Source organism: Rousettus aegyptiacus, unplaced genomic scaffold (genome assembly GCF_014176215.1).
Source record: "Rousettus aegyptiacus isolate mRouAeg1 unplaced genomic scaffold, mRouAeg1.p scaffold_m13_p_11, whole genome shotgun sequence".
Classification (NCBI taxonomy): Eukaryota; Metazoa; Chordata; class Mammalia; order Chiroptera; family Pteropodidae; genus Rousettus; species Rousettus aegyptiacus.
The window spans coordinates 40,553,384-40,581,076 of record NW_023416286.1 but is presented as its reverse complement, the minus strand read 5'-3'; the positions used below and the strand labels follow the sequence as shown (position 1 = coordinate 40,581,076).

General features: G+C 35.5%; 1 protein-coding gene across 12 annotated transcripts in view; it reads right to left on the bottom strand.

The window, feature by feature from the left end:
* Window positions 1-27,693, bottom strand: part of UNC5D (unc-5 netrin receptor D) — a 472,257-nt gene that overhangs the window by 223,361 nt on the left and 221,203 nt on the right. For all 12 annotated transcript variants that reach the window (XM_016128798.2, XM_016128802.2, XM_016128799.2 and 9 more), the window contains exon 2: window positions 145-363. In XM_016128798.2, coding sequence (XP_015984284.1) covers window positions 145-363 — 219 coding nt within the window. The remainder of the gene's footprint in view (window positions 1-144; window positions 364-27,693) is intronic.

The following is a 27,693-nucleotide window of genomic DNA, read 5'->3' as shown; positions in this document are numbered from 1 at the left end:
TATTACCATCATCCCACACAGATAAGATGCAATTATATCTTATTCAAATAAGGCAACAGTGGGTGGCTTACAGTTTTTCCCAGCCATACAACAATGTGAGAATCTGAGGAGCTACGATTAATTTTGATTGCTTCATACTCTTACCTGAACTCTCGTCCAGACTCTCCTCAGAGACATGCTCATTTTGATGAACCCACTCGCCATTGCATTTGAAGAATATCTGCATGGCTGGCCTTGCTTTGCACCTCAGTGCAATGGGGTTGCTCTTGATGATATAAGCATCATCTGGCTCCTCTATGAAATGAGGCAGTGTCCCAGGAGCTGATGGGATGGATTCGGGGAGGGCTTCACCATTGTCAGTTCCTGCGAAATTGAACAGGACATTAGAATACAGCCTATGTTGGCAACACGTGCATCAAGACACAAAGCACAACTCACACTGGCTCTACGAAAACTTTTGTATCAAGTGCCTGAACTAGTATAAAATGGTATCTTTAGCTTGACACATCTTCAGGTTGCTGGACTAGTGAAGATAATGAATGGGAGACCCCCTCATTCCCAAATTACAGTTTTGAATCTGCATGTCTTCGCTGAAAGAACTGAGATAAATATCTGTGTAATGAGAGGCTGACTCTTAAGATTCATTCTGGTGAGTGATTACCTCAAAGTGTTCAATGAAATAACGGTGGGAATAAATTTCATTCTTCATAAATGAGTGTGAATTAATGGTGATGTTGGTGGAGGATGCTCAGTCATAGGACACCTCCAAAGTATTCCGAATTGTCTTTCTTTACCTACGAAACTTTGGAGACTGTCTAGCTTGGACAGGGTCTCTTTTAAAAAAACTCACCAACTTAATGCGCATTTGTTTTGCTTGCCTTTGGCTGTCATTTTCTGCCCCACCACTCTTCCTCCACGTACTATGAATCTCACTTGTAAGGCTAAGAACTAAAACAAATCACTAATACAGCTACACACTTTTAGTTCAGGACCTATAATTATGTTTGTTCAAAGGGGAGAGATACATATGATTGTCCCCTAAAGTAAGAGAACCGACGAGTGGAGAGGAGCAATATAAAAAGGGAAAAGCGAGAGTCCAGACTTGGCTGCATTGGCTCCTCACTACATTTAGCAACAATTTAAGTATCAGAAACTACTGCAAAGTCAAGGGAGGAAAGATGTGACTGCTGAGCAATGTGGAGATGACCAAGAGGAATGGTATCCTGTGCCTTCCAATGGCCATTCCAGAAAAGAAAAAAGAATAGAAGGATTTTAATACCCAAACTGACTGTGCCCTGGAAAGGGTTACTTCTATTCAAAGCAAACCATTCTTAGGACTAAGCTGGGGAAAACAACAACAACAGCAGCAACAACAAAACTAGTGAAACCACTGGAAGAACAATCCAGTTCATGAGGAGAGAGCCTAGGAGACAGGGTACATCCTGTGACCTAATCTGGCTTTCTGTATGCTATCACTGTACTTCTGAACCAACAGAGCCTCTTAGTATTCACATTGAAGTCAACAACCTGAATCAGTAAGCAGGAACAAAGACAAACATAATTCACAATATTAGAGGTAATGTCTTGTCTTAAAAACTTTTAGGGACCATTCTCAAATGTAAAAAAAGGAGGGGGGCGGGCTAGGACACAAGAGCTAAGACTGTCTATAATTATATACATTTTTTTTGTAAGAAAGAGAATAAAAATGTTATAAAAAAACTCCTTAACAATAAAAACACAGGCACTATTTGTGCCACTACAATGAACTAAACATAAAAATAGCATAATTCTCCAAATTATTTTTTTCTAATACATCAATTTAGGGGGGGAAAAAGCCTCACCGAACAAAGAATTTAAGATACTATAAGCTTTAAAACGAATTTATAATGGAAAAGCTAACTCATGTGTAAGTAACTGAAAGTACCAATAAATTGTCATAAAGCAAGTACTCTAAATAGTAAGAGAGCAAAGAGTTTGTCATAAAAGTATAATAAAGTCACTCAAAAAATAAAATGTATATATCACATGGAATAAGAAAGGTTTTAGAAGAGAATCTGAGAGGGTTTTTTTAATGTTTTAAATTACATTTACAACAGACTTCATAAAATATATCACATATTAATAATTCATTTTGCTATTTACTTTTCACGCCAATTTGTATCTTCAATAAATACCAAGTATCCACAGGCTTTTGTAAATTCATGCATTAGAGGAAATGGCAAAGGTCTTATAAGATTTTACATGGGCATCAAACAGCTCGCACTTCCATCAGAGGCTCAAGTTCTGTCCAAAGTAATTCACTGATGCAGAAAAGGGTCACCCGATAAACAATGTATACTGAACCCTATGGTGGTGGCCTAGGCAGACAGTCACAGGCATACATTCTGAATGATGCCCTTTTGCTTAACTAGTAACAATGCACAAATGTCGGAAGTAACTACTGAAATGGGGACTGGGGTGGGGAACATATATAACAATCTCTAAGTAAATAGTGAGACTACATTTATCAGCATAAATAAAATGACAAGGGCACTAGATAACTCGAATTTTAACCATCCAATTCACAAGAAAGAGAAATCTGGAAGCATTCAGGTTACTCTCCTGCTATTTTAATATCTACCCTATAGATAAAGCAACAAGTCATCCTTCATCTGAAATACTAAGCAGAAGAGTAGAATGGGAGAGTCTGCTGGTAGGTGTCTTATCTCAAGGACACCTCCATTAAGAATCAGTCAATTTTAATATACAGAGGAAATTTTAAAAAGCAGAATGTTATATTATGCCTTTATTATTGAAGCCATGCCAAAATCATATGTATAGGAAAAGAGACCAAGACACATGAAAATAAGAAACAAAGCAAAAAATTAATTTATTAGAGTGCCAGAGGGAAGGTGAGAGATCATAGGTATATGTATTCCCATTTATTTGTATCCTTCCGACAAAGAAATGAAATAAGTGAAAGCAGAAGCATGACTTATTTTCCTTTTTTTCCCCCCTTTGTACAGTGAATTCTGGGAGTGGTGCGTACCTCACACTGCTCCCTTCTCCTCTTCCCTCCCCCAAGCGCCTCACTGAGCTCAGGCTCCAGTTTCAGGCACAGCAGTTCCCTGCCCTTCAGGTGGCTTCTCTGCGGCAAGAAGCCTGGATTTCCGGAGGAGGCTCCCCTTCCTTATCCCGGAGGGCTGAGGGTCACTTTCTTCCCTCTTGCCCCTTGCATGCCTATCATACTTGTCTCCACCTAGTGGCTAAGAACCGAACTGTTCGGGAGATTCTCAGGGGATGCATCAAGCAAAAAGGAAGTGAAGGGAAGAAATGAAGTGAAGGGAAGAAAGGAACTGAAGTGGGAACTTTTAAGGGGTTTAAAAGTTCCTGACAGATTTTGTTCTTTAGAGGGGGGATAGGAAGATGACACTTTAATAAAGGATTTTATGGAAGACTAGATGAATACCTTTTGGCTTCCAGGTAAATCTACTTGTAATCTCAATATATTTGTCATTGCTTTATAATTCAGAGAAAAGTTTTAAACCTGGTGTGAAAAATGCTAGTTGACTGTCTGACCCACTCAACTGCCTTGTCCTATACCATTTTTATAGTAGAAACTGGAAAAGTCATGGATTCAGTTTACTTTTTTGTAGGTAGGGATGGTGATGTGGTACCAACCCAGCAAATGAGTCATAAACAGAAGTTTCTGAGAAAGCTTTTATTTTCTTGATGAAAGGAACAGATGGGGTTATAGTACTGATCCTTCTCTCCTCTGATCCTGGCTTACTTGAGGAAGATCCTGAGGAGTGAAGATGTACCAGTTCTGACAACACTGAGGCTGAAATAACACTAGGAGGTAACTACCACTAGATACGGTTTTGTTTTGTTTTTTTAACTTTCTACTTATTTAAGCTAATAATAGTCATATTTTCTGTTACTCTTTGCAGAAAACATTCCTCATTGATACATGTACATTGTTAATCTTAAAGCCAGAGATTCAAGCTTCACTTAATTAAACCCCAATACTCCAAGTGTTAACGAATTTTAAGCTAAAAAACATAGAAAATACATCAGCAGAAAGTAAAAATAAGAACTGTCATTTGTTGAGACATTGCAGGCTATGGTAATAAGCCTTGTGCATGGTAAGTCATTTTAAGCTTTATAGCAGCTCTCTATGATAGGTACTGGAAGTATGTCATTCTGCATTTGAAGAAATGCTTCGATTACGTGTTTCGTCTAAGGTCATATAACTAGTATATGAGGACTTTGAATTTGAACACACGTCTCTTGACTCCAACCATCTCACAATTCCACTTCAATTCAGATGAATGGACTCTTAAAAGTCTGATACTGTAATTTAGTAACTGCCTACTTTATAGCAATAACATACAGTTCATAAAACCAAAAAAAGATATGAAATGGTACGTTCTATGTGTAACACCTCACCACTTATATTAAGCATGAAATTCATCTTAAAGATCACGTAGCATTCTGTTGGCTGGACTGTGATTCCAAGTCAGGATGGGTGTGTTATGGACACATTCTAGAGAAGGTCTTGTAAAAATAAATATTTTTGAAAGACCAACACAGCAAGAAATCAACTAATTATATTCAACTGATTGGGCAACCTCACTAAAGTCAGATTTAGAAACAGACAAAGAAGTCAAATTTGAGAATAAGATAATGAGAATGATTTCTTGATGTTTAATTTTGAAATCTTTTCATCTCTTTTTATGCAGGAATATTTAACCACTTAAACTCCAATTAAAATACAATGAGTGTAACAGGAGAGAGTAAACCTCAGCAAGAAAAAGGAACTGGGCATAGTCATTCTATTATGTTTAACCATAAAACTTCCAACATTTGATTTGTTAAATCTGTAATGGGACCTGGCGCACTGGAGGCCAGAGTGATTCCAAATTGAGATTTGTAAAATGCTGGAATATAAACAAAGTAAGCTGGCATTCTGCAGGGTTAGAATATAATGATGTTGAGCTTTATCAAGTTTTGAGAAATTCTAAATTGTTTTTGTACTTTTTTTGTAAGAGTACTTTGAAAACATTTTTTTTTCTTTTCTATCTCCAAAGTACACGTGTTCTCCTCATTGCTACAAAACATTCTTATTTGTTCCAAAGTCCAACCAAGGATCTCGCCATAGAGCAAACATTACATCCGGTAAAACAAAAGAACTTTAGAATCAGATAATCTGACTGAAGGTCTGGGTTAACTTTGTGGTCTTGGGTGAGAAACTTAATTCTAAAGAAGGTTTCACTTTCTTATCCATATAAGTGGTGATTAAAATTTATTAGTGTTTTGTGATGTTAAAGAAAGAAAATATATGTTAAAAATAGTAAACGGTTAAATGTTACATAAAGTGCCATCACTACCACCACTAGTCGCATCATTGCCTAGATAAAGGATAGTAAACAAAGGAAAGAGAATTATAGTTATGATATCTATTTCCATTCCTAAAATTATTATTCTAATATTTATATTTCAATTTTGTGATTACTCTTTATTTTCATCTCAGAGCCCTTATGATTCAAACTGTGGTTTATAATATTTCTTTACTATTTGTTACCTAAATATATGTTAAATTCTATTAGGTCGAAATCTCTGTAAATATTCTGTGAAGCTTTATCTATTCAATAAACATGTAGTGAATGGTTATACCATACACCAGGCACATAGTTGTCCTATAAAGCACTTTGATGATAAACAATGGATGTCCTGTTGGCCGGATCTCAAACTATAGGCTTTAATAAGTGTGGAGGTATTAACATAGGAGATGTCACAGTATTCCAGAGCACCTCTCACTGCAATATTTAAATAAAGCAAGGCACCTTAGAAATAGCTCTTTAAATTCTACTTAATGTCTGTGAGCATATTAGTCCATGGCAATATGCAAGTCAGAGCAGAAAGCCATACCAGGGGAAAGCAAGTTACATAATCTAAGGCAATACAACAGAGCTGGGTTCTCTGCTTTTCCTTATGTAAATATGTCTTGTCTCCATATGGTTAATTAGATAGGGGATGCATTGTACCCATTTAATGCAGAACAACAGCCGGAATTTTACATACTAAATATTTAATATAATTTATGAAACGGACCTTTTTCCCTAGGCCCCAATAAAACTTTATATTTTTAAACTCAAACTATTTAGCTTTTTTCCCCAATCTCTAATGAAAATGGAAATGTTTTATATCACTGTTTTTGCATAGTTCACCTCACCTTTGTCAGTCTTACATATTGTCAGCCTAAGATTTTACTCCATTGAGCAGATCTTAAATTCTATAGGGTAGAAGATGGTAAACAATGCTTACAACACATTCAAAGAAATCTGAAGAGCAACTCTTAGTTCCTCAAACACAAAACTTCGGATTTCAGTAGAGCTTATAAAAGCACATTCATAACTCCCTAAATTATCACAATACCTTAATATGTTCATTTTTTATATGACACATATGTGCATACCTATGAGGGTTAGACAGTGGAGTGGGTACTGTGGATTCAAACATAACTGAGACATAGTTAATTTCCTCAAGGAGCTCACAAACTAAAATCAGAGATAAATAAAGAATAATAACAAACATGCTAACAGTATACTGTATATATAACAGTATATATATAGTGTATATATAAAGTGTCACAGAAGCATAGACGACAGAGAATCTAACTTTCCTTGGGAGGTTTTGTGGCAGGCATCACAAGGAAGATTACATTTCGGCAGTTTGGATTTACGAGTTGAACAGGGGAACAAATAGGAGAAGGCAACCAAGGTCATGGCAAGTATACACATGTGCCATGAGTACATAAAATGGAAGCTGGAATTTAGGTAGAGCTAAATATCTTCATTAGAATTCACGTTTTAAAGAATTTACTTTGAGATTTGTACTAAACCGTTGGAACTATTTAGCTCTAACATCTCGCATTTCTATGTGCTTTTCACTAAGGGCTTTCTGAGATGTAGACACAGAAGAACCACCAAATTATAGCTATCTTGGTTTACAGGATGGGCACTAAGGCCACGTTAAAGTAATTCTGTGCATATACTTTGAATGAGGGAGAAATCAAGTTTAATACACAGCACAGTGTTATTCTTTCAGCCACACTAACATGGTGACATATCTCTCAAGGCCACAGAGGAAGTATTTTTGTTTTGATTTTTTTAAATTGCAACCATTTTAGCTCTTGTTGGAGGCATTTGCAAAACTGAGTTCTGAAAATGAGTCCAAGATATTTTACACTAGTTTTGAATACAGGCCTTCCTGCTTAGTGGAAACAAGCAATGTACAATCAGATTTAGCATGAGATACCTGTTCTTTTAACAGTTTCTCTAAAGAGACTCTAAAGATGCCCAATTTAGCCCAATGGGTTTCTATGCATCACGGATTACTGGTGATTTAAATTTTTACTGTTCTCTTTTCCTATATTTTTATATGTGTTCTAAAAGAAACAGAATCAGGAAAAAAAATATACAGTTCTCTGTTTCGGTGCAGGAATATAGAGGACTGAAATAGACAACTTCTAGGTTTTACTTCATGGTGTCTAACTCCTAGTGTATTAAAATTCATGAATCAGGGAAAAACTAAACAACAAATATTTCCTTCAAAAAAGTGGAAAAGATTAGAGTATAAGATTTATGAAAAATATTCATTTTAAAATATAAAAAGGGTAATATTTTCCAGAAAATAGTAAATGAGATAGATCTTATAAATTGTTTTTTAATTTTTCCCAAACAATGGATACATTTGTGTATAAATGTATACCACTGACTAGTTTTCAAATTCATCTGAAAACCTAGTGGGATTTGGGAAAGGTTTTGCTTTCAAAGTGTTATCGCTTTTCATTTGTAACTGACAGTTTTCAAGAGCGAGGCCATTCATAGTTATGGAAAAATGGTTGTTTTAATGCAACATTGAATGACAGAAAACCAAACAATCACACACCATTCTCATATTTTTCATTCTTGGAAAATTACCTTTCAGGAAGAGCTTTGTGTTTTATGTTCTGCACACTAATACAGCAAGGACTTTCAATCTTTTTATGACAAAAAAAAACAACGAAAAAAACAAACAAAAGGGGGAAAACAAAAGCATAAGGAATAAATAGTCAATTCCCTTTGAAATAAATATATCTCTATTAGATGTCAGGTCATATTTTAAAAACTCAGATTGTGACCATTTCATCGCACATCTCAAAATTTGAACGTGGGCCAACTTGAGTGAACATGGTTGAATTTTTTGTATGTGATCTGGACTCAGGCAAAGCAGAATGGGAGTTTATCTTTGATAAAATCTGCGCCAATTCTCTGTCTTAGGAGTCGTCCAGGCCCTAAGAGGTTATACAGCTTGTTGAAGAGTTCTAAGAGAACAGACTTAGTTAGAACCTCTTTGTTGGCATCTGGAACAGTATTTTCCCCACTATATTACGCTGCTTTTGTTTGCGTGGGACACAAAAGATTAAATTTACAATTGAATTTTGTGTTACCATCTATTGAATTTTATCCAGAAAATTTTGTAAAATCTTTTATGACCTTGTAACTTGCAAATATTCTAGTAAAATCAAGTACAATGAAAAAATAGTCTCTAACATTTTATAATGTATTTTCAATTGAAAATTATGGATTATAAAATGCTAGAAAAGTACCAATTTTGTGTGTGTGTGTGTGTGTATAAATTGTTATCCATTGTTACCAAATTACCAAAAACAAATACTATTAAAAATTTCATACATTTTACTCTATTTCTTTTTCAGATGTATATTTAAGATTTTGGCTTTCTGTGCATAGGGCACATATATGTTTGTAAGATGTTATCTTATTTTTTCATGGTATTATTTATTTTTCATTAAACCAATTCTTAATGATTGAGAGTAAAAATGTCAGTTTTTATTTTGTCATTTCCTCATTTAATATATAGTTATTTCCCAATGTCTGCTTTATGTAGATATTATGATTCTACACTTACCTATATCTTGATTGCACCCGAATTTATATCTTCAGCACAGTTCTTTCCCTGGAGCTTTAAACCTGTACATTAAATTGCTTCTAGATATATTAACTTAAACATCACCATAGACCCCCTCCAACTCTGTTTGCCTAAAACAGAACTTATTGCTTAGCCCCTCAGACCTATTCTTTGTCCTAGGTTTCCTAAATCAAAGAATAACCCTAATGTTCACTGAATTACCCAAGCTAGAATCTGGACATCATCTACTTTTTCCCTGTTCATCCAATAATCACCAAGCCCTATTGGTCCTATCTCCTAAGTATCTTTCAAATTAAAAAAGTGTGACTGCTTTTCATCCCTATGCCTACTACCCTGGTCACCATCATCATTCTCCTAAATCCCCGTGACTGGCCCTAACTGTCCTCACCACCACTCTTCCTTGCACTGCGCTTCAATCCACTCTACTCACTGCAAGAAGAATGAGCTTTCTAAAATGAAAATTTGAACATGTTATTCTGTCTTAAAACTCTTTAGTTCTTTGGATAAGATCCCTATTTGACATGACTTTCAAGGTCTTTCATGACACGGTTCATGCTTACATCTCCAGCTTCATGTCTGATCACCTCACCATGAGGAGGCTAGAGAGACTGTTTCTCAGTTCTTTTGGGAATCCAAAGCCTTTCACCTGGAATCTGCATCCATGTTTTTCCTTCTGCCTACAGTACTCATTTCCCCTCTGTTGCTTATAACCTCTTCTCATCCTTCAGGTTAGGCTTAATTGACACATCATGCATGAAGCCCTACTGCAGCAACATGGATTTTGGATTAATTCTTCTTTTTTGTCCTCTCATAATGCTTTGTAATACTATAAAACTATTCTTGTATATCGATGCACCTTCCTCTAAACTGTAGGTTCCATGTAGGTAAAGGATGAGAGAATCTAATTAAACAGATAAATGAACCTGTGATGAAATTTTGTAACCACCATCTTTGCAATAAATAAGCATTAAGTATATGTGATGTGCAACTGAATTTATTTTCAAATGGACTATGCCAACTGACACAGCCAACAGCATTATAGGAGTTTACCAATTTTCCTCATCTTTGCCAGCATTAAACAATAATATTTTGGAGATATTTGTTAATTGATGGGTAAAATGAATAGTAATTGTTTAATATATACTTCTTAATTACTATCTAAATTTAATACTAAAACATGTTTGTCAACTATTTTCATTTATTTTTTAGGAATTGCATATTCATATTTTTTAAATTGATTTGTTTTACAGAGCTTTAAGAATGTAGCTAGATAAACTTTAAAAGTAAAACATAACTTGTATGTATAGATAGCATTATTCTAATATCAAGGCTTAGTAATACCAATAACTTCTTACATTTTCTGTTATTTCTTCTAATCCGTTAATTCCTTCATTCATCACCAGTTTGAAGATACGGCAATCAAGATATCAGTTTCATTATTCCAAAAGCAATAGAATTTTGACTAGAATGGTCAGCTCTAGACAAAAAAAGGTCTTATGTAGGGAAGAGCTCATATGATTCAAAAATATAAGTGGAGAATTCATAAAGAAAAGCAAGAGGAGCAGGATTTGTCTTCGATTTCTTAAAGAGATGACCTTCTTTGCACAACAAAGTCTTCCTTCTAGAAATCACCTCAGGCATTGATATGAGGATGAAGTTTTGATGCCTGTATGAAATCTTTTAATTCCTTTGTTATTTTGCCTAATGTACAGCTTTAGTTAAGCCTGCTGATATTTAGTAAAGAATGATAATACACCATACAGCACTAGAGCCCAGCACAGCTCTGTCCTGATTTGAACTGACAGTCATCTGACTGGGAGGTGGGACTTATACAATAGAGGGGGCTTAATTTCCTCATCCTCCTTAGAAAAGATGCTAGACACTGTCAGAAACAGAATTACACTAAGTTGAATTAGAGGCACAAAATATTGTTCCTCCTGATACCTTTTATCAAAGGTAGCAAGAAAACAAATGTGGGCTTTAGAGTTAGTTCTATTCAAGTATAGACTTTCTTACTAATTAGTTAAATGATCTTTGGCAAGATATCTTAACTACCTTATCCTCCATATTAGCCCATGTAGAAAGAGAACAATATTGTATCATAAGACTATTGTGTACATTCAAGTAGATAAATGTATATTGACTAGAATATTATATGGCATATAATAATCAATATATATTAGACATTATTGTTAGCATGTTACTATTAATTATTGAAGGAAAATTAAGGGATAAATGAATGGATGAAGGATGAAACAGAATTAGATTTGCATTCTGCATATTGTTTTGTGAGGGAGAAATTGCTAGAGCAAGAGCAGCACTTTGAGAAATGCCTGAAAATTGTACATATGTTTTTCTTACAAAGCAATATCTAAGATCATAATCCAATGACCAATTTCTGGGACCCATATGTCCTCAGAGGATTAAAGCCACTCATCTTTACTGTTGTGTGTTTGGTAAAGAGCTTTATGTACATCATTTGAAGACCTAAAGTTGTACCTTGAAAATCTGGCACTTGACTTACGGAACTTAAAAAAAAAAAAAAAAAAAAGGCAATGACAACAAAAATGCCTACCACAGACTCCAGCGGCTAAACATTACCTATTCAGCTTAATTGCACTGGGGTGAAGCCTGGTATGCATACTGTCAGCAAGAAGAATGGGGAGGGGGAAGAGCTCTCTAATAGAGTAAGTTTAATTACATTGTGTGCGATTTAATTATTTAGCTATCTCAGCATCCTACCTTCATGTATAAATGAATATGAATCAGACAATTATATGCACATTGTTAGGCCATTCCAGTTTGCTATTTGTCATCAATAGGTTGATAGCTTGCAGGTATCTATGGCTTAGAGCAAGCACTTAATTTTGTTGGCACCTAGGGCCTGGGTCAGGAGATCGGTAATGACCTGTGCTGCTACTGAACAGGTTTTGAAATTAAAAGAAACAACCAACACTAGCTGGTACTTTGGGTGAAGATATTAAACCATCAATCACATGGGTAAGTGTGCCCTGGAAGGAATGAAACATTTCCCAACATTTCTTAACATTTTCTAACCTAGAGGCCATTTTCAGGGCAAAGATGTAGAGTCCAGAGGTGACCAAATTTTCTTGTTAGGAAAGTAGGGATAGGAAAAGAGGAAAGAATGAATGTTGCTATCATAACACTATTACTTTTTTTTTTATCTCTTGGAATTTTTTTGTATCCTGTATATATTAAAACAAGTTTGATTACAATGCTCTCCCTACTGTCAGATACAGTTTCTGTGGCCATTTCAAATATTAAATCAAACGATAGCATTGCGAAATCCCAGGAAGGAAATAATCTCTACTATTTTTACTTAAAAATCCCACTATATACTTTTCAGATCTAGTGTAAGCTATATCTAAATAATCAGTTATATCTAAATGAGTATATTTACACTCATTTAGAATTGATCTTTAGGTAAATCTAAAGGTTTATGGTAAATGCAAAGGTTTATGGACAGGAGACAAATGGGAGTGTTTATAATTGATTAGGGTTAGAATTTAACATCCTAAATGCAAAATAGAAATGAAGTACATTTAGTTTCTATACCTAAAGACAACACAATGTCAAGAGATTAAAACTCAGTGTTAAGACAGTGCTTAAAGTTGACAGTATGATGTATACAAGGGCAAAACAATGGCAGAGAAAGCTGACAAGAATGACACTACAAGTTGCTTACTGGGGTGGGGGGGGGGGGACCTTAGATATGGGCTTCATTACCATTTCATTCCTGTAATGCAATTCCTAGGATGGAAAACCAAAAAAGCAAACTGAAGTTTAAAAATCACATTCCATCAAATGGATGATAATATATAGACTACAAAAAATGACCACTTGATTCCGAAAATCATAATAAATCTGACTGGATGTGGACGCTGTCCATCTTTTTTGGGAAAGAGCCTCTGGAACACAATGATTATCATCACATACAAAGGATTCAAAGCAAAACAACACCTCCTTGTTCAAAAGCTATATCTAATGTCACTGGTCAAACAGTAACCAAGAAGCCTACAAATGTTTACTATTTAATGTCTCAGTGCAATTTATAAGGTGTTTTTTTAATTCTTTAATTTCTTTCCGGGCAACTCCATATTAGAGAGAGAAACCCATAGTAAAATGTGATGAAAGCAGAAGTGAAGGCAAGCAAAATTTTGTCCCATTATGAATACTAGTAATAATTTACTCATTCATTCGACAGGGGCAGGGGAGAGGGCCTGTGTTTGCTTGGCCACGTGACTGAAACAGAACCAGTCATGGAGGGTATTGAAAGATCAGACAGATCAATATGCAACACTTACTGGAACAAACTGGAGATTCACATGTCATTAAAGGAAAATTGGGGCTGGGTTTGAATATTCAAAGAAAACCAGTATATTTGAGATAAGCCATTTATCCTTTCTGGTTAATTCCTTTTTCTTGGATGGCAGAAAGTAGAAAGAATATCCTAATGTGGAAAAAAATTAATCCTTTATTTCTCAACAGTTAAAGTTCTTGGAAATAATTCTGCAGAGCTTAAAATGTTATAAAAAACAGAAGAACTCATTTATCTTCCATTTTACCCTATGTATGTAGTCCCAACCCCATCCTTATCCCAGATAAAACAACTATGATAACCACAGCAACTCAGAAGCAGCAATCCCCTGATCTAGGATCCACCTGGCTTCCCAGGCACTAAAGGCTTCTGAGGCTGCCTCTGCTTACAAAACCAGACGAGATGGATGAGGCGAGCCCCACTCTTATTATAACTCTCGTGTCCAAGGACTCAAGGAGCCACTTTCTGAAGAATGTGCTGCTTCTCTCTATGACTGTAGGGAACAACACAAACCTTCAAAATAAATGTGGATCCTGGGTTTGGCTGAAGGCCTGGGCTTGTCGCAAATGCAGATTATTGGTTTTCTATTAGTAAGTGGAAAATGCTAGACTTCACTTAGATTAATTATACATCAAAGCAATGTTCTCAATTGACAGCAATAAACTTAAAGGTAAACCTACTAGAACAAAATCATGCTTTTCCCCTTTGTTTCACAGGGAATTATTTCACCGCTGGGCCATTGTCACACTGCAGTGAGTCACAGAAAAATGCAATGTTTAATGAGCCAAATATGAAGATAATTATGCCCGTTATATTTGGGACATACATAATAACAGACCATATTTGTAGATTCTTTATGAATACTCTAGGGCAGGAAGAGAAAAGATTTTCTTTTTTAATAGCTCAACAGGATTTTACTATGACTAAATACCTTTGAAGTAATACATTAACTTTTTTGTCTTAATTGGGCATAGAAGCAAAGAGTCAAAAGAGTGCATTCATAATTTCAGAGGTTTCAAAAGGAATTTTAAGATGCTCTGAAACTTCATGCGACCCTACTCCAAATGAATATCAGATCTGTTGTTCCTGAGAATTATCTGATGATACAGCAGTATCACATTTTTTGAATGTGAATTAATGTTCTTGATAAGTCAACTTAACAATGCCATTGTGATTATGAGTAAAAACAGATCTTAAATCATTAAAAGCAGTTGAAGGAAATATTTCTAGATCTATTTAATATAATTTGTTAAGTTGGTAGTTAGCAAAAAATAATTATTAATTGGTAAATACTGTTAATCAGGTTTCTACAAGCAAGTTTTCAGAGTAAGGGTAAAGTCATTATTATACTGTGTTTGGGGGAAAATGTTAAAGAAGCTATATAGACATTTAGGATGTCTTCGTTCTGGTAAAAACAGAAAGGGGCAGAGAGGTCCAAATCTATCTTTGGAAACTTTGCACGTTAATGCTAGAAGGAACTGTAGAAATCATCCAATTTAACTCATATTTTACAGACAAGAAAAGCGCCAATCACAGAACATAAGTTACTTGCCTTGGTGTATTCAACTAGTTAACGACAGAGTCAAGATTAGGGAAATAGAAACATATCTCTTAATAATTAAGAGTTCTTTCTGCTATATAATACTGAGATTCAAGTGAAAAAATCTGACATTTAAGCCCAAAGTTGTCTTAAACTTTTCTTTCCTTTTAGATGAAACTTCCTCTCTTTGCATAAACAGCTTGCAGGGTAAAAATATCCCAAGGCATTCAGGAATTGGTTGAAATCACAGAGCTCATTGTAATCATCTTCACAAGCTCTTGGAGTTCTGTGAGGGCTCCACTGATCAGAAAAAGGGCAAGTGAAACATCTCTCTTTGAGGGAATTCAGATTTGGCTCCACATGAGAACTCATCAAAGACTAGGAGAATTGAGTTTGGTTCAGATTACTGCCAAGTGGGTGCACAACTGATTAGAAAAGTGATTCTTAAAATCTGACTTTAGACATCCAAGTATGATATCAGTTATCTAAAGCATTGTCACAGACTTTATTCAAAAAAAAAAGTCTCAGAGCAAAACAAATATTTTTAAATGTTAATTTTTAGAATTCACAGATATTATACAAGGACATTAGGATTAGTAGGGTGTGTTGTGTACAGTGTTTTGGTGGATGGAGATGATGTCATAAAATCTAAGACTTTGGATACTCAATCATGTAAATTATTCCTCAAGGGATATGAAGTTTAATATCTGAGGGACGCCCATAGAGCCTGATAGCTGATCATTGCTCTAATTTTTACAAGCATTTTGATTAAGGCTGGGTTACAGAGAGTTTGTTCATTAAGGTGCTGATAAGACCCAATTTAGATAAGTGTGTAACAGCCCTAGAGCAGCTTCTTAAAATACCATGTAAGTTTTATAATTTTGACAAGTCAGCATATAGAAACAGAAAGATATTATAGGGGTCAATAGAGATGTTCCAGGTGAAATAACAATAAGATTCAATGGGATTTCAAACAAAAGTCTCAACATCCAAAACATTCATGGATTAGAAAATCACATTAGGACCAATAGTTCCCAAGCTCTTTCTTAGCTCCTGTTCTTTTCTCCCTCTCTAAATTAGTTCAATTTATTAACTATCTTTTTATGTCATAGATGCCATTCCTCTTCTGGGACACAATTACCAGCCCTAAAACTTGGTCCTGTCCCATGATTTCTTAAAAAAAGAAAAAAAAAAAACTACACAGCAAAAGAAACCATTGACGAAATGAAAAGGCAACCTACCAAATGGGAGAAAATATCTGTAAATCATATCTGATAAGGGGCTAAAATAAAAATAAAAAAATCATAAATCTCAATAGCAAAAAACAAAACAAAACAAAATATTTAAAAATGGGCAGAGGCTCTGAATAGACGTTTTTCCAAAGGAGATAGATGGCCAATGGGTACACAAAAAGCTTCTCAACATCACTAATCCTCAGGGAAGTGTAAATCAAAATCACAATATCACCCTGCACCTGTTAGAATAGCATTATCAAGGACATAAGAGATAACAAATATTGGAGAGGACATGGAGAAAAAGGAATCCTTGTGTGTTGTTGTTGAGATTGTAAATTGGTGCAGCTACTATGATAAACAGCCTAAGTTTCCTTAAAAAATTAAAAATAGAACTACCACATGATCCAGCAATTCTACTTCTAAGTATTTATCTGAAGAAAATGAAAATCTAACTAAAAAACATATCTGCATCTCTAAGTTCATGGCAATATTATTTACAATGTATACACGTGCAAATGCCTGCATGTACACACACACACACATATATACACGGACTGAAATATTACTCAGCCATAAAAAATAAAATGTTGCCATTTGTGACAACATGGATGGAACCTGAAGGCATTATGCTAAGTGAAATCAGTTAAAGTCAGAAAGAGAAAGAGAAATGTATTATCTCACTTGCATGTGGAATCTAAAACAAAACAAAAAACAAAACAAGTAAAAAAAACCCAGAGCTAATAGATAACAGAGAAGTGATTGGCAGTTGCCAGAGGCAGGGGTGAAGCCTAGATAAATAGGTTAAAGGAGTCAAAAGGCACAAATTTCCAGTTATAAAATAAATAAGTCATGGGATGCAATCTATAACATGGTGGCTATAGTTAATACTGTATTAAATATTTGAAAAGTTCTCATCACAAGAAAAAATATTTTGTAACTAGGTAGTGATAGATGTTAACTAGACTTATCACAGCGATAATTTTGCAATATATACAAATATTTAATCATTAAATACACAATTAGAATATGTTACATGTCAATTATATCTCAATAAAAAATATATGTAATGTAAACATCAGAAATAAAGTATGATAATAAAACACACCACTCAATCTAAGAAAACAGAACATTTTCAACAACATTGCTCTCATTCTCTAAGATCCCCCTTCTGAAACTTCGTGGTAACAACCACCACCACTCTACAGTTTTGTTTTTTCTCAGATCAATTCCTCTTACATTTACGTTTTTACTATATGTGTATATACCCCTAGACAACATATTGTTTAAATGACTGTCTTTGAACTTTATACAAACTGTTAGTAGAGTTTATGCATATTTCTGGTTGCTTTAAAAAAATATCATTCATAAAATTCACCCACTTAAATTGTACAATGCAATAGTTTTAGTATATTCACGGAGTTGTGTAATAGTCACAATATTCTAAATATAGAACATTTTCATCAGCCCAAAAAAGAAATTCTGTACCTACTAGCAGTTACCCCTCCTCACCTCATCGCAGCCCCTGGCAACCATAATCTATTTTCTGTTTCTATTAATTTGCTTATTCTGGACATTTTATATAAACAGAATCATACAATATCTGATTGTTTGTGCCTGGCTTCTTTCATTTAGCACAATACTTCCAAGGTTCATTCATGTTGTAGTATTTCTCAGTTTTTTTCCTTTTATTATGAAGTAATATTCCCTTGTATGGATATACTATAGTTTGTTTATCCATTCATCAGTTGATGGACAGTGGGTCACTTTCACTATTATGAGTAATGTTGGTTTCAGCATTTGTGAACAAGTTTTTGCATGGACATATGTTTTCATTTCTTTGGGTACATATCTAGGAGTAAAATTAAATCTATAAGGTCATATGGTAACTATACTTAACTCTCAGGAACAGCCAACTCTTTTTCATAGTGGCAGCGACAGTTTATATTCCCACCAACAACGTATAAATGTTCAAATTTCTCCCCAACCTCTTTAACACTTGTTATTATCTCTCTTTTTGATTAAAGCCATCCCAGTGAGCCTGAGGTAGTATCTCATGGTTTTGATTTGTATTTTTCTAATGGCTAATGATGTTTAGCATCTTTTCATCTATTTATTAGCTATTTCTATTGGTTTTTTTTTGCATTCGATATTGTTTTTAAAATTCATCTTTGCCAATGCATGTGGTTAGAGTTCATGCATTTTCATTTCAGTATTTATTTATGTGACTATATCATGATTTACTTATCAATTCTCCTGTCAATGGCAATTTAGGTGGTATACTTTGGTTTCTCTTGCTTACTGAAAACAATCCTCCTGTGAACATTCTTTACATATTTTCTGGTATACTCTAAATAATTACTCCTTCCCCTTTTTATCAACTAAATAAATTCCTAAATAGTAAAAACTACCTTTGTACAATATATCAGAAGGTGCAACTGGCCAAATAGGCAACATGCTAACTATAATCCTGTCAGCCCTGTTAAAGGCCATCATAAAATATCTATTTTTTATTTTTAAATCCTATAAACAAGATAAGGATAATTCTGATAAAGCCTTGATTATAATTACACGAATGATCTAGAGGAAGAAATCTTAGGAGAAGAGGTAAAGAAAATGTATTCATACTGCTTAAAGGAAAAAAAGAACTTCAAATCAGCACACTAGCATAGAAGGGGATATTTTAAGAGTGGAGGTAAGTAGCTGGACTTCATTACTTCTGGAGAAAGCAAGAAAAAGTGGGGCTTTAATCACAGAAGTAGGACTTTAGGACAATTGCTATGAAAAATTCCCAACTCTAGTGTCCTGAGATGCTAAAATATGTAACCAAAGGGATTTGTAGAGTCCTATTCTGGTATTTTTTCAAAGGGTAGAGAGAAAATTTCTAAAACTAAATCTAGTCCTGTTCATAGGCAGAGAGGTACATTACATCAATGACATCCAATTCCTTTGACTATTTCTTCCTTTGGATTTCATGATTTAAGGGATTCTGCCTAGCAAACGGCATTCGTTAAATAATAATCACCATCCCCCAACAATGTTTTTTAATAGAGATATATAGAAATTTCCCTTAGGACATGAGCACATGTAAGCATGCATAAATATGTTCTAGATGTTTTCTAGAGAAAAATTAAAATCAATATACCAGACTAGTAAGAGAACTAATAAGTCATGTTCATGGAATAGAATACCATACTGTAGAAAGGAGTCGTTAATCTATCTACCAACATGGATAAATCTCAATTTATGTTACATGAGAAAAAAAAAAAAGAAACATGTTACAGAAGGAAATATTCTGTAGGAATCACTTTTATCAATTTGTATAAATCATAGTCAAAAGTAATAAATATTCCTCACAAGTACATAAATATATGCTAAAATAAAATAAAATAAAATAGAAGGATATTAAATTACAGAGGAGAGCTGCTCTTGAGAAGGGAAAGGAGATGCAAAGGGATATAGAAGAAAAAGTGCTTTAAATTGCACTGTTTATCTCTCTTGTTAAAATATATCTAAGCAGTTATAAAACATTACTACCTAATTAATAATAATAAACAGAGCTAAAGATGGGTATATAAGTTTTTTTCTGTACTTTTAAAAATTCTGAGACAACGAATAATCAGAATCTCTAATTAATTCATTATTACCAATTATAACCCCACTGAATTTCAAAAGTTCCAGCCAAAAATCAGAGAATTGCATTGTGAATAAATGCACTTTTCATTATGTTCTGTGAAATGCTGAAAAAGTGCACATTCCACAACTGCTCTGTAAACATGGTGTCCTAGGACCCTAGATTAACATCAAGGAGTTGGTGGCCCCTCTCTTAAGTCTCTTTCAGATCTAGAACAGCACAGGTCTACACACAAACAACTAAATTATACCTTTCCAATCTCACTTTCCACTCTTTAAAACAAATATTGCCTACTTTCAACTATCTTCCATGTTAAGACTTGTTCCATTACAGAGTTGCTATCTCACCAGCAAAATCTAGTTTCTACTCTTTCTGCTCTTTTCCACCTATACATCTAGTTTTCAAAATCTTTAAATACGATTCCATGACAGCCTGGATGCTCCATACGCCTACCAGCTGCTTTGATCAGAAAAATCAAAGAGAAATGTTTCTAAAGATGGGCAGGACCACTGGTTTGAAAAGAAAAGAAAGTAAGGGAATATCTTGGAAAAGAAGGCAAAGAGAAGGGACAAAATCTATCAACTACAAAAAGGCTAGATGACATCAAAATCTTAAATCAGTGTCTTTTAATGATGGAGAAGAATGAAGGCAGATTTCTTACGAGTATTGGCGAGAATGGCATGACCGCAAACAAGACATCTGTCTCTATTTCCTCTTAAAATTCAGGCAAATTTTACATTTTGCTTTATAATATATCTAGTTAATAAAAACAAAGCAAAACAGGCCTTGTACTTTAAGGAAAATTAGCACTGCAAAAAGAGGTGGCACGCTTACCTTGGGATTCCTCATACACTCACACACTGACACCCGATGGGAGAGCTTTTAGGGAAGCGCAACATAAGTAAACAACGACATCTTCAGGACTTGTGCCCACATGGAGAAAAAGAGGAGCCCAGAGGCTGAGCCTGAAGAGGAAGGTCGAGGCAGGTCCATTTGGGAGGGGCAGCAGAGAGAGAGGAGAAAAACTGAAGGATTTATGAACAGCTTTCACATTCTGTATCTTGGATGTACCTAGTATATATGTTGTGCTTCTATCGGTTCATAATATAAGAAGAATTTTGATCAACACAGTAGCTTCTAACAGATGGCTGAAGCCCTCAACACACTGGAATGGCTCTGCTAGTGGTAGATTGACACCAAGTGAAAAACCAGGCGACACTAATGAGCAGTACAAAATACGAACATCTAGTACAAACCAGAGCAGCTTTTCAGAGTAAAAAATATACAATTCAGTTTGCGGAAAGGCTATTATGTCCACGTTAACAACATAACAATATGCTCTTCATGACCGAATTTGTCTTATTCTAGATTTGTACACAAGTAATGGGAATAGAAAAATCGAACTGAAAGATTCCACAAAGTTAATGTCCATGAAGTTGTCCGAGTTCAGAAAATAAGACGATATTTCCAGCTGCATGCTTCATGGAGAAAGTAGAAAGAATATGAGTTTGGCAACAATGGGTAGTTAAAATATAAATGTGATAAATAAGTAGGATGAGAAATAGCATGAACAAAAGCACGGGGATTAATTTGTAAGAAATATGAGGGAAACAATAGTTCGGTTTGACTGACTTGTAACGTTACATGAGGTAGTGGCAAATAAGATAAAAAAGCCAAGCCAGCAGCTCATTATCCAGGGACATGAATGCTAGCCCAAGAATTTTAGCCCTTCCTCTGAGGCAGCTGAAGCATCCTGATATGGCATGGTAGAATCTATACTTCAGAAAAATTCTTCTGACAGCAGCAATATTATTATTACTTATGATGTTCATAAAGTGTTTGAAGAAACAAGGGAAAAACAGTTTTATATTTATTCTGACAGTTTAAAAGGTTGCTGCCATTATGTATGAATTTTTGAAATCTGTTTTTGTTGATTGTACTGACTATGCCGGCTATATACCTAACAAACTACAGAGGGATATAAAACTCAGTAGAGACAGTAAATTACTTGAAGCTAAAATCAAATGACAATTTCACCCATATCCTTGTACTACTGCTGCTTTTTGGTTTCATTTACCAGAAACATGAGCAACAATAATTTCAGGCAATTAATTCAGATCTTTGGCAAGGCCACAGTCTTGCTGAACACAAAAATTCTGTTACAGCATAAAGGATGAAAAACATCACTTGCCATGTGTCAAGTTAAGGACCATGTGTGTGCATGTGAGTGTGTGAGTGCCCACACGCACACATGTATGTGTATCGCTGAAGCTAGCCTTTCACAAATTGCCCTAACCACCATCAATCCATCCATAGCTTCGCAGACACTTCAGCAGGCTGGACTCTGATATCAGAGTAGCAGTTTCATTAGGCCCTCTCACTTCCGAAGGATCCACAGTATAAACTTTCAGAACCTGCAACATAATCCTTCTCATCAAATATTTGGGCGACAGGTGGAAAATTGTTCTGCCAGCTGAAGAAGACAAAATCCATTCCTTCTGGCAATTTTCTGCAATGAAAACTCCAGAAATGAATGTGCAATAACTTGTGGAAATAAATTTCAAATATTATCACACAAAAGCAGTGTGCTCAAAATCTCCAACTGTAAACTAACCCCTGCTTATCTGAATTTTAAAATGTTTTCTCTTTGTGTTTGAATTGCCACTAAGGAAAGACAAAATATTTTCAGACATAAAAAGCCAAAGAAATGCTAAATTCAAACAAAGGAAAGCCATGTTGAGAGCTGTACTTGATTAGTAGTGTCCCTTAGGTCAGGATGCAAGGACCACAAGACCATTTTCTACCATTACCTCGTTCCTAGCAACTGTGAGATTATCCCCTCAGACTACAATGTCATGCACAAGCCAGCCTGAAAATGTATGTCGGGCTCTGACTCTCCTTGGTTGGTTACTGCAACTTCCATCTGCTCTGTGATGCCGAGATGGATCTCTCTGGCATTCGGATAATGGTTCTTTTAAAGGTTTCTCTCGAAAGCCATCATTTGCTCACTCCCTAACTATGTAAGAGCTTGGCAGATGGGTATGTGATGGCATGGGGAGGCTAAAATGGTTTGCAGCAAGTTAATAATAGAGAGAATTGCATACCACCACTGTGGGTTTGCAGTTTTGCACTTGAACTGCTCAACCATTCTTTCCTATATGGGGCATCTGCATATCAGCTCATGTGGCTGCTGAGATGCATAAGAGATTCAGCTGAAGGACACATGGGGAATAAGAGTTCTACCAGTGAACCACTATACTGAACAACTTAATGGAATCTACTTTCTTTTATTTGCGTATCTCCCCCGCCCCCCTTTCCATCTCTAGTTTTATGTGTCTTATGTTTGTAATTTGTAATAACCAATTGATTCCAATTAGTTGAAATTTTAGGCAGTCCACTGGTGAAATGTATTTTTGCAATAGCTTAAAAATGTTAAATAAAGGATATAAACCAAATTGCCAGTTTAATGCACTGTTTAGTTTTAAAAGCAAATGCTTTCCATAGATTTTAAAAGAACTGTTTAACAAGTAAACCATTTTACAAACACCATTCATTCATTCAACAATTGCTTTGTGCCAGGCGCTGTGCTAGGAATGGAATATTAAGTGACCAAAGGAGGTGAAATCCCTCCCCTTCGAGCAGATGCCATTTTGGTGGGGAGATAGACGATACTCACGTTTTAAATATTTTTTAAAATATACAGCATGGTAGATGACAATAAAATGCTATGGGGAACAACAGAGCAGGGAAAAGGAATTAGGAATGTTGAGTGAGGGAATATTGGCGTGGTTAAGAAAGGTCTGGGAAGGCAAAGGACAAAGGAGGTGAGGAATCGATGCACAGGATATGTAGGGAAGAACGTTGTCAACACAGGAAAAAGCAAGTGTGAAGACGCTCAGGCGGGAGCACGCCTAACTACAGCGCTCCCCTCACCCGTGGTTTTGCTTTCCACAGTTTCCATTACCCACGGTCAACCACGGTCTGAAAATTTTGAATGGAAAATTCCAAAAATAGACAATTTATATGTTTTAGACTGTGCGCTGTTCTGATTAGCATAATGAAATCTCGCACTGTCTTGCTTCCTCCGGCACCTCTGCCTGGACACGCTCCCTGCCTGTTAGTCAATGAGTAGCCATCTCAGTTATCGGACTGACGGCTGAGGCAGCACAATGCTTGCAGCCAAGTAATATTTATTTTATCTATTAATGGCCCCAAAGACATTCATGTGACTTTTATTACAGTTTACTATTATGGTTCTTTTGTCAAATTATTGGTGACTGTTGCTAATCTCTTACTGTGCCTAATTGATAAATTAAACTATCACAGGTAACTATGTATAGGATAAACCAGTATGCATAGGGTTCGGTACTATCCGTGGTTTCAGGCATCCACTGTGGGTTTGGAATGTATGCCCTGCAGGTAAGGCAGGACTACTGTCCTTAGAGGAATCACAGGAAACAAGTATGGATCAAGATGTACATGGCAGGTGAGAAGGAAGGAAAGCACAGAGATGATGATGAGAATAAAGAGAGGAGACAGCATACGAGGCCCTTTAGGTGATGAGACTTTGAGCCTGAGTGAAATGACAAACCTTTGGAGCTTCTGAATAGGAGTCATGATCTCGCCTTCACATCAGCTCAGATGTTACTTTACTGAGGTCTACCCCAATAACCTTTTTTGATTCTGTAACCTGTGCCCCTCTTCATTCTCAATTCCTCATCCCCTAACCTACTTCCATTTTTTACCATAGTGCTTTTCACCTTTTAACATTCTAGAATTTTTATAAAATTATTTGTAAAGCATATTGTGTACTCCGTCTCTTCTACTAGAATGTCAGATAAAGGCAGAGACTTGTATACAGTTGGCACACTGACGATCCCAAGCACCTAGATGAGTTCCTGGCACTCAGTAGGTGCTTGGTAAGGCTCTGAACCTTATGTTATTCTTCCTGAGTCATTAAAGCAGATCTTAAAGATGCTAAGGACTATTCCAAGATAGCCCTAGAACAGTGGTCCCCAATTATTTTTGGTCCCAGGGACTGGTGCTCCTATGAGAATCTAATGTCTGATGATCTGAGGTGATGATGTTAGCGCTGGGGAGCAGCTGAAAATGCAGTTGAAGCTTCGCTTGCTGGCCTGCCACTCACCTCCTGCTGCGTGGCCCGGTTCCATGGACAGGTGCTGGCCCATGGCCCGGGGATTAGGGACCCCTGCTCTAGAAGACTTTTATACTTTGAAAGATAAAGGGACATTTTGAGGAAGTTGGTACTAAAGAGTTCTTTATCACCCAGGTTTGTGAGGCAGGAGAAGAGAAAGTAGAATGAGGTTGAAAACACCCCGAATGAGCCACTGTGAGAAGGAAAAATAATTTGCCAGTATTTCTCTTCAAGATTTTAATTGCCTCCAAAGTTGGAGAAATTGCTCTTGGTTAGATTATAAGAATCTTGCCTAATAATCTTCGAGGGAAGAAATGTAATTTAAATTAATTTTAATAAATCTAATTAGTTTTCTTATAGATAATGGTAAAACATTCTAAGAACCAACAAGAATGCATACAGGTAACTAATGAAGCAACTGCAGGCCTGATTATTCTTTTGGTGTCTTAACACGGAGAGAGGCAGACTTTCCTCCCTTATTCAGGATTTCTACATAGTATGTGTCTTTGAGGAATGGTCCTCAGAGCGCATGATGAACTGAATACAACACAAACATTTAACTTGGCCTCAGATTCAATAAGTTAATAGACATATACCTGTTACAGTTAAGTATCCTTAATTTATACTCTAATTAGAAATTATGATATTTTCTACTGATACATTACTATATTCTCAATATAAAGGGAGATTACCAAGCAAATTAAGAATGCAAATAAGCTTGGTGAGGAAAGAAAAGCCTGGTAAAGCTAGTTAAATGACTATTTTCAAGGATTTCAGAAGCTTTCATTCTACATGGAGTCTAACTATCCCCATTTGGTAATCTATTCTAAAAAGTCTTTATTTGCACTAGTATGTAAAATGGGATAGCTATCAAAAATATTGTTTTTTTTAATTTATATTTTATATTTTTAATGTGTTTTAGTATAGTACAACTTCTATTAGTTGATATTCTATGGAGTTGAGGTGTTTCAGCTGGAGGTATTTTCTGGTTAGAATTATAGTATTTCAGGTTGAAACACAATTTAAATATAAACTCATCTCAACATCCTTTATATTTTGACCTTCCATCAACATATTGCCCATCTTCTGCTGAAGCACATCTGATGAGGAGGCAGTCGTTGCCTCTCAGGGCAGTCCGTTTCTCCTAGTAAGTCAGATGCTCAGAAGATTCTGGCAGTGGTTAAGTGAATCAGCTTTGGAGTTAGAAGCCTTAGATTCAGAGTCCCCCTGGCCCGCCCCATTCCCACTTATTAGTATGAGACCATTAACAATTAAGTTTTCGAGGACTTTTCTCTCGAAGGTTATTCATATATATGAATAATATATATGTATATATATATGAATAAAAGGTATAGAACTTCCTAGGGTGGTTCTAAAAATTAAGATTTAAACCACATAAAATACTGACTAAAAGATGTTGAAATCAGTATTATTGTTATTGTAATTGTATTAACATAGTTCTGTACATTTTTCCTAGGCTACTGCAGCTTAGTCAAAAATCATTTTCATTATAATCATACAGTCATGTACCACATGATGACATTTTGGCCAATGATGGAGCACATATAAGACAGTGGTCCTATAAAATTATAATGGAGCTGAAAAATTAATATTAAATAGTGACAGTGTAGTCAATGTACCATATTAGCCAACTCATTACTCACGTGTCTGTGGTGATGCTGGTATAAACAAATCTACTGCACTGCCAATTATGTGTGGGACACAATACTTGATAATGATGATACACAACTGTTACTGGTTTATGCATTTACTATACTATACTTTTTATCATTATGTACCACATAATGACATTTTGGTAATTGACGGAGCACATATAAGACAGTGGTCCCATAAGATTATAATGGAGCCGAAAAATTACTATTAAATAGTGACAGTGTAGAGAATGTACCGTATTAGCCAACTCATTAACTCACGTGTCTGTGGTGATGCTCGTGTAAACAAATCTACTGCACATCCAATTATGTGTGGGACACAATACTTGATAATGATAACACACAACTGTTTCTGGTTTATGCATTTACTATATTATACTTTTCATCATTATATTAGAATGTACTTTTACTTATAAAAAAAGTCTACTGTGAAACAGTATGCTGTGTTATGCCAGCAGCAGCCTCATGCATCTTGTGTTTACAGCATCTCTTGGTTCTGTCATTTTCTCTCGTGCTTGAATTAATCTCGTGTTGTTTGGCACAGTAACATGCTGTACAGGCTTGTAGCGCCAGGAGCAGCAGGCTATACCATATAGCCGAGGTATGTACTAGGTTATACCATTTAGGCTTGTGTAAATGCACTCTGTTATGGTTGCACGACAATAGAATTGCCTAATGAACATTTCTCAGACTGTAGGTACTTAAGGAAAGAACAGAGTTCAGTGAAAGAGGTACTGCTCTTGTATTGGCCCTAAGGTATAATCTAGAAATCACTTTGAGAGAAAAGTCCTTGAAAACTAGATTTTCTAACAGTTGTGGATTCTCTTACACATGCAGGAAGACCCCAAAATTGATTAATTGAGGTCATGTTAGCTGGGTTCCTTAATGAAGGCTCTACTATATAATTGGCATTTTCCTCAATTAGTTCAAATTAGTAAATTTTACTGTACATTTGTTCCTGTCAAGAATGAATTAATAATTTAAGTGTGACATTAAATAAATACCAGACATGAATTTATGTGTGTCATCTTTAGCATCTCTAGTACACATCAATTTTCCTGTCAAGTCCTTGATAGTATAAAGAGCAGGCAAGATGATTAGGAAGAACTTTTGTGGGACTTTTGTAAACTACTCAGAAAAAAAAAAT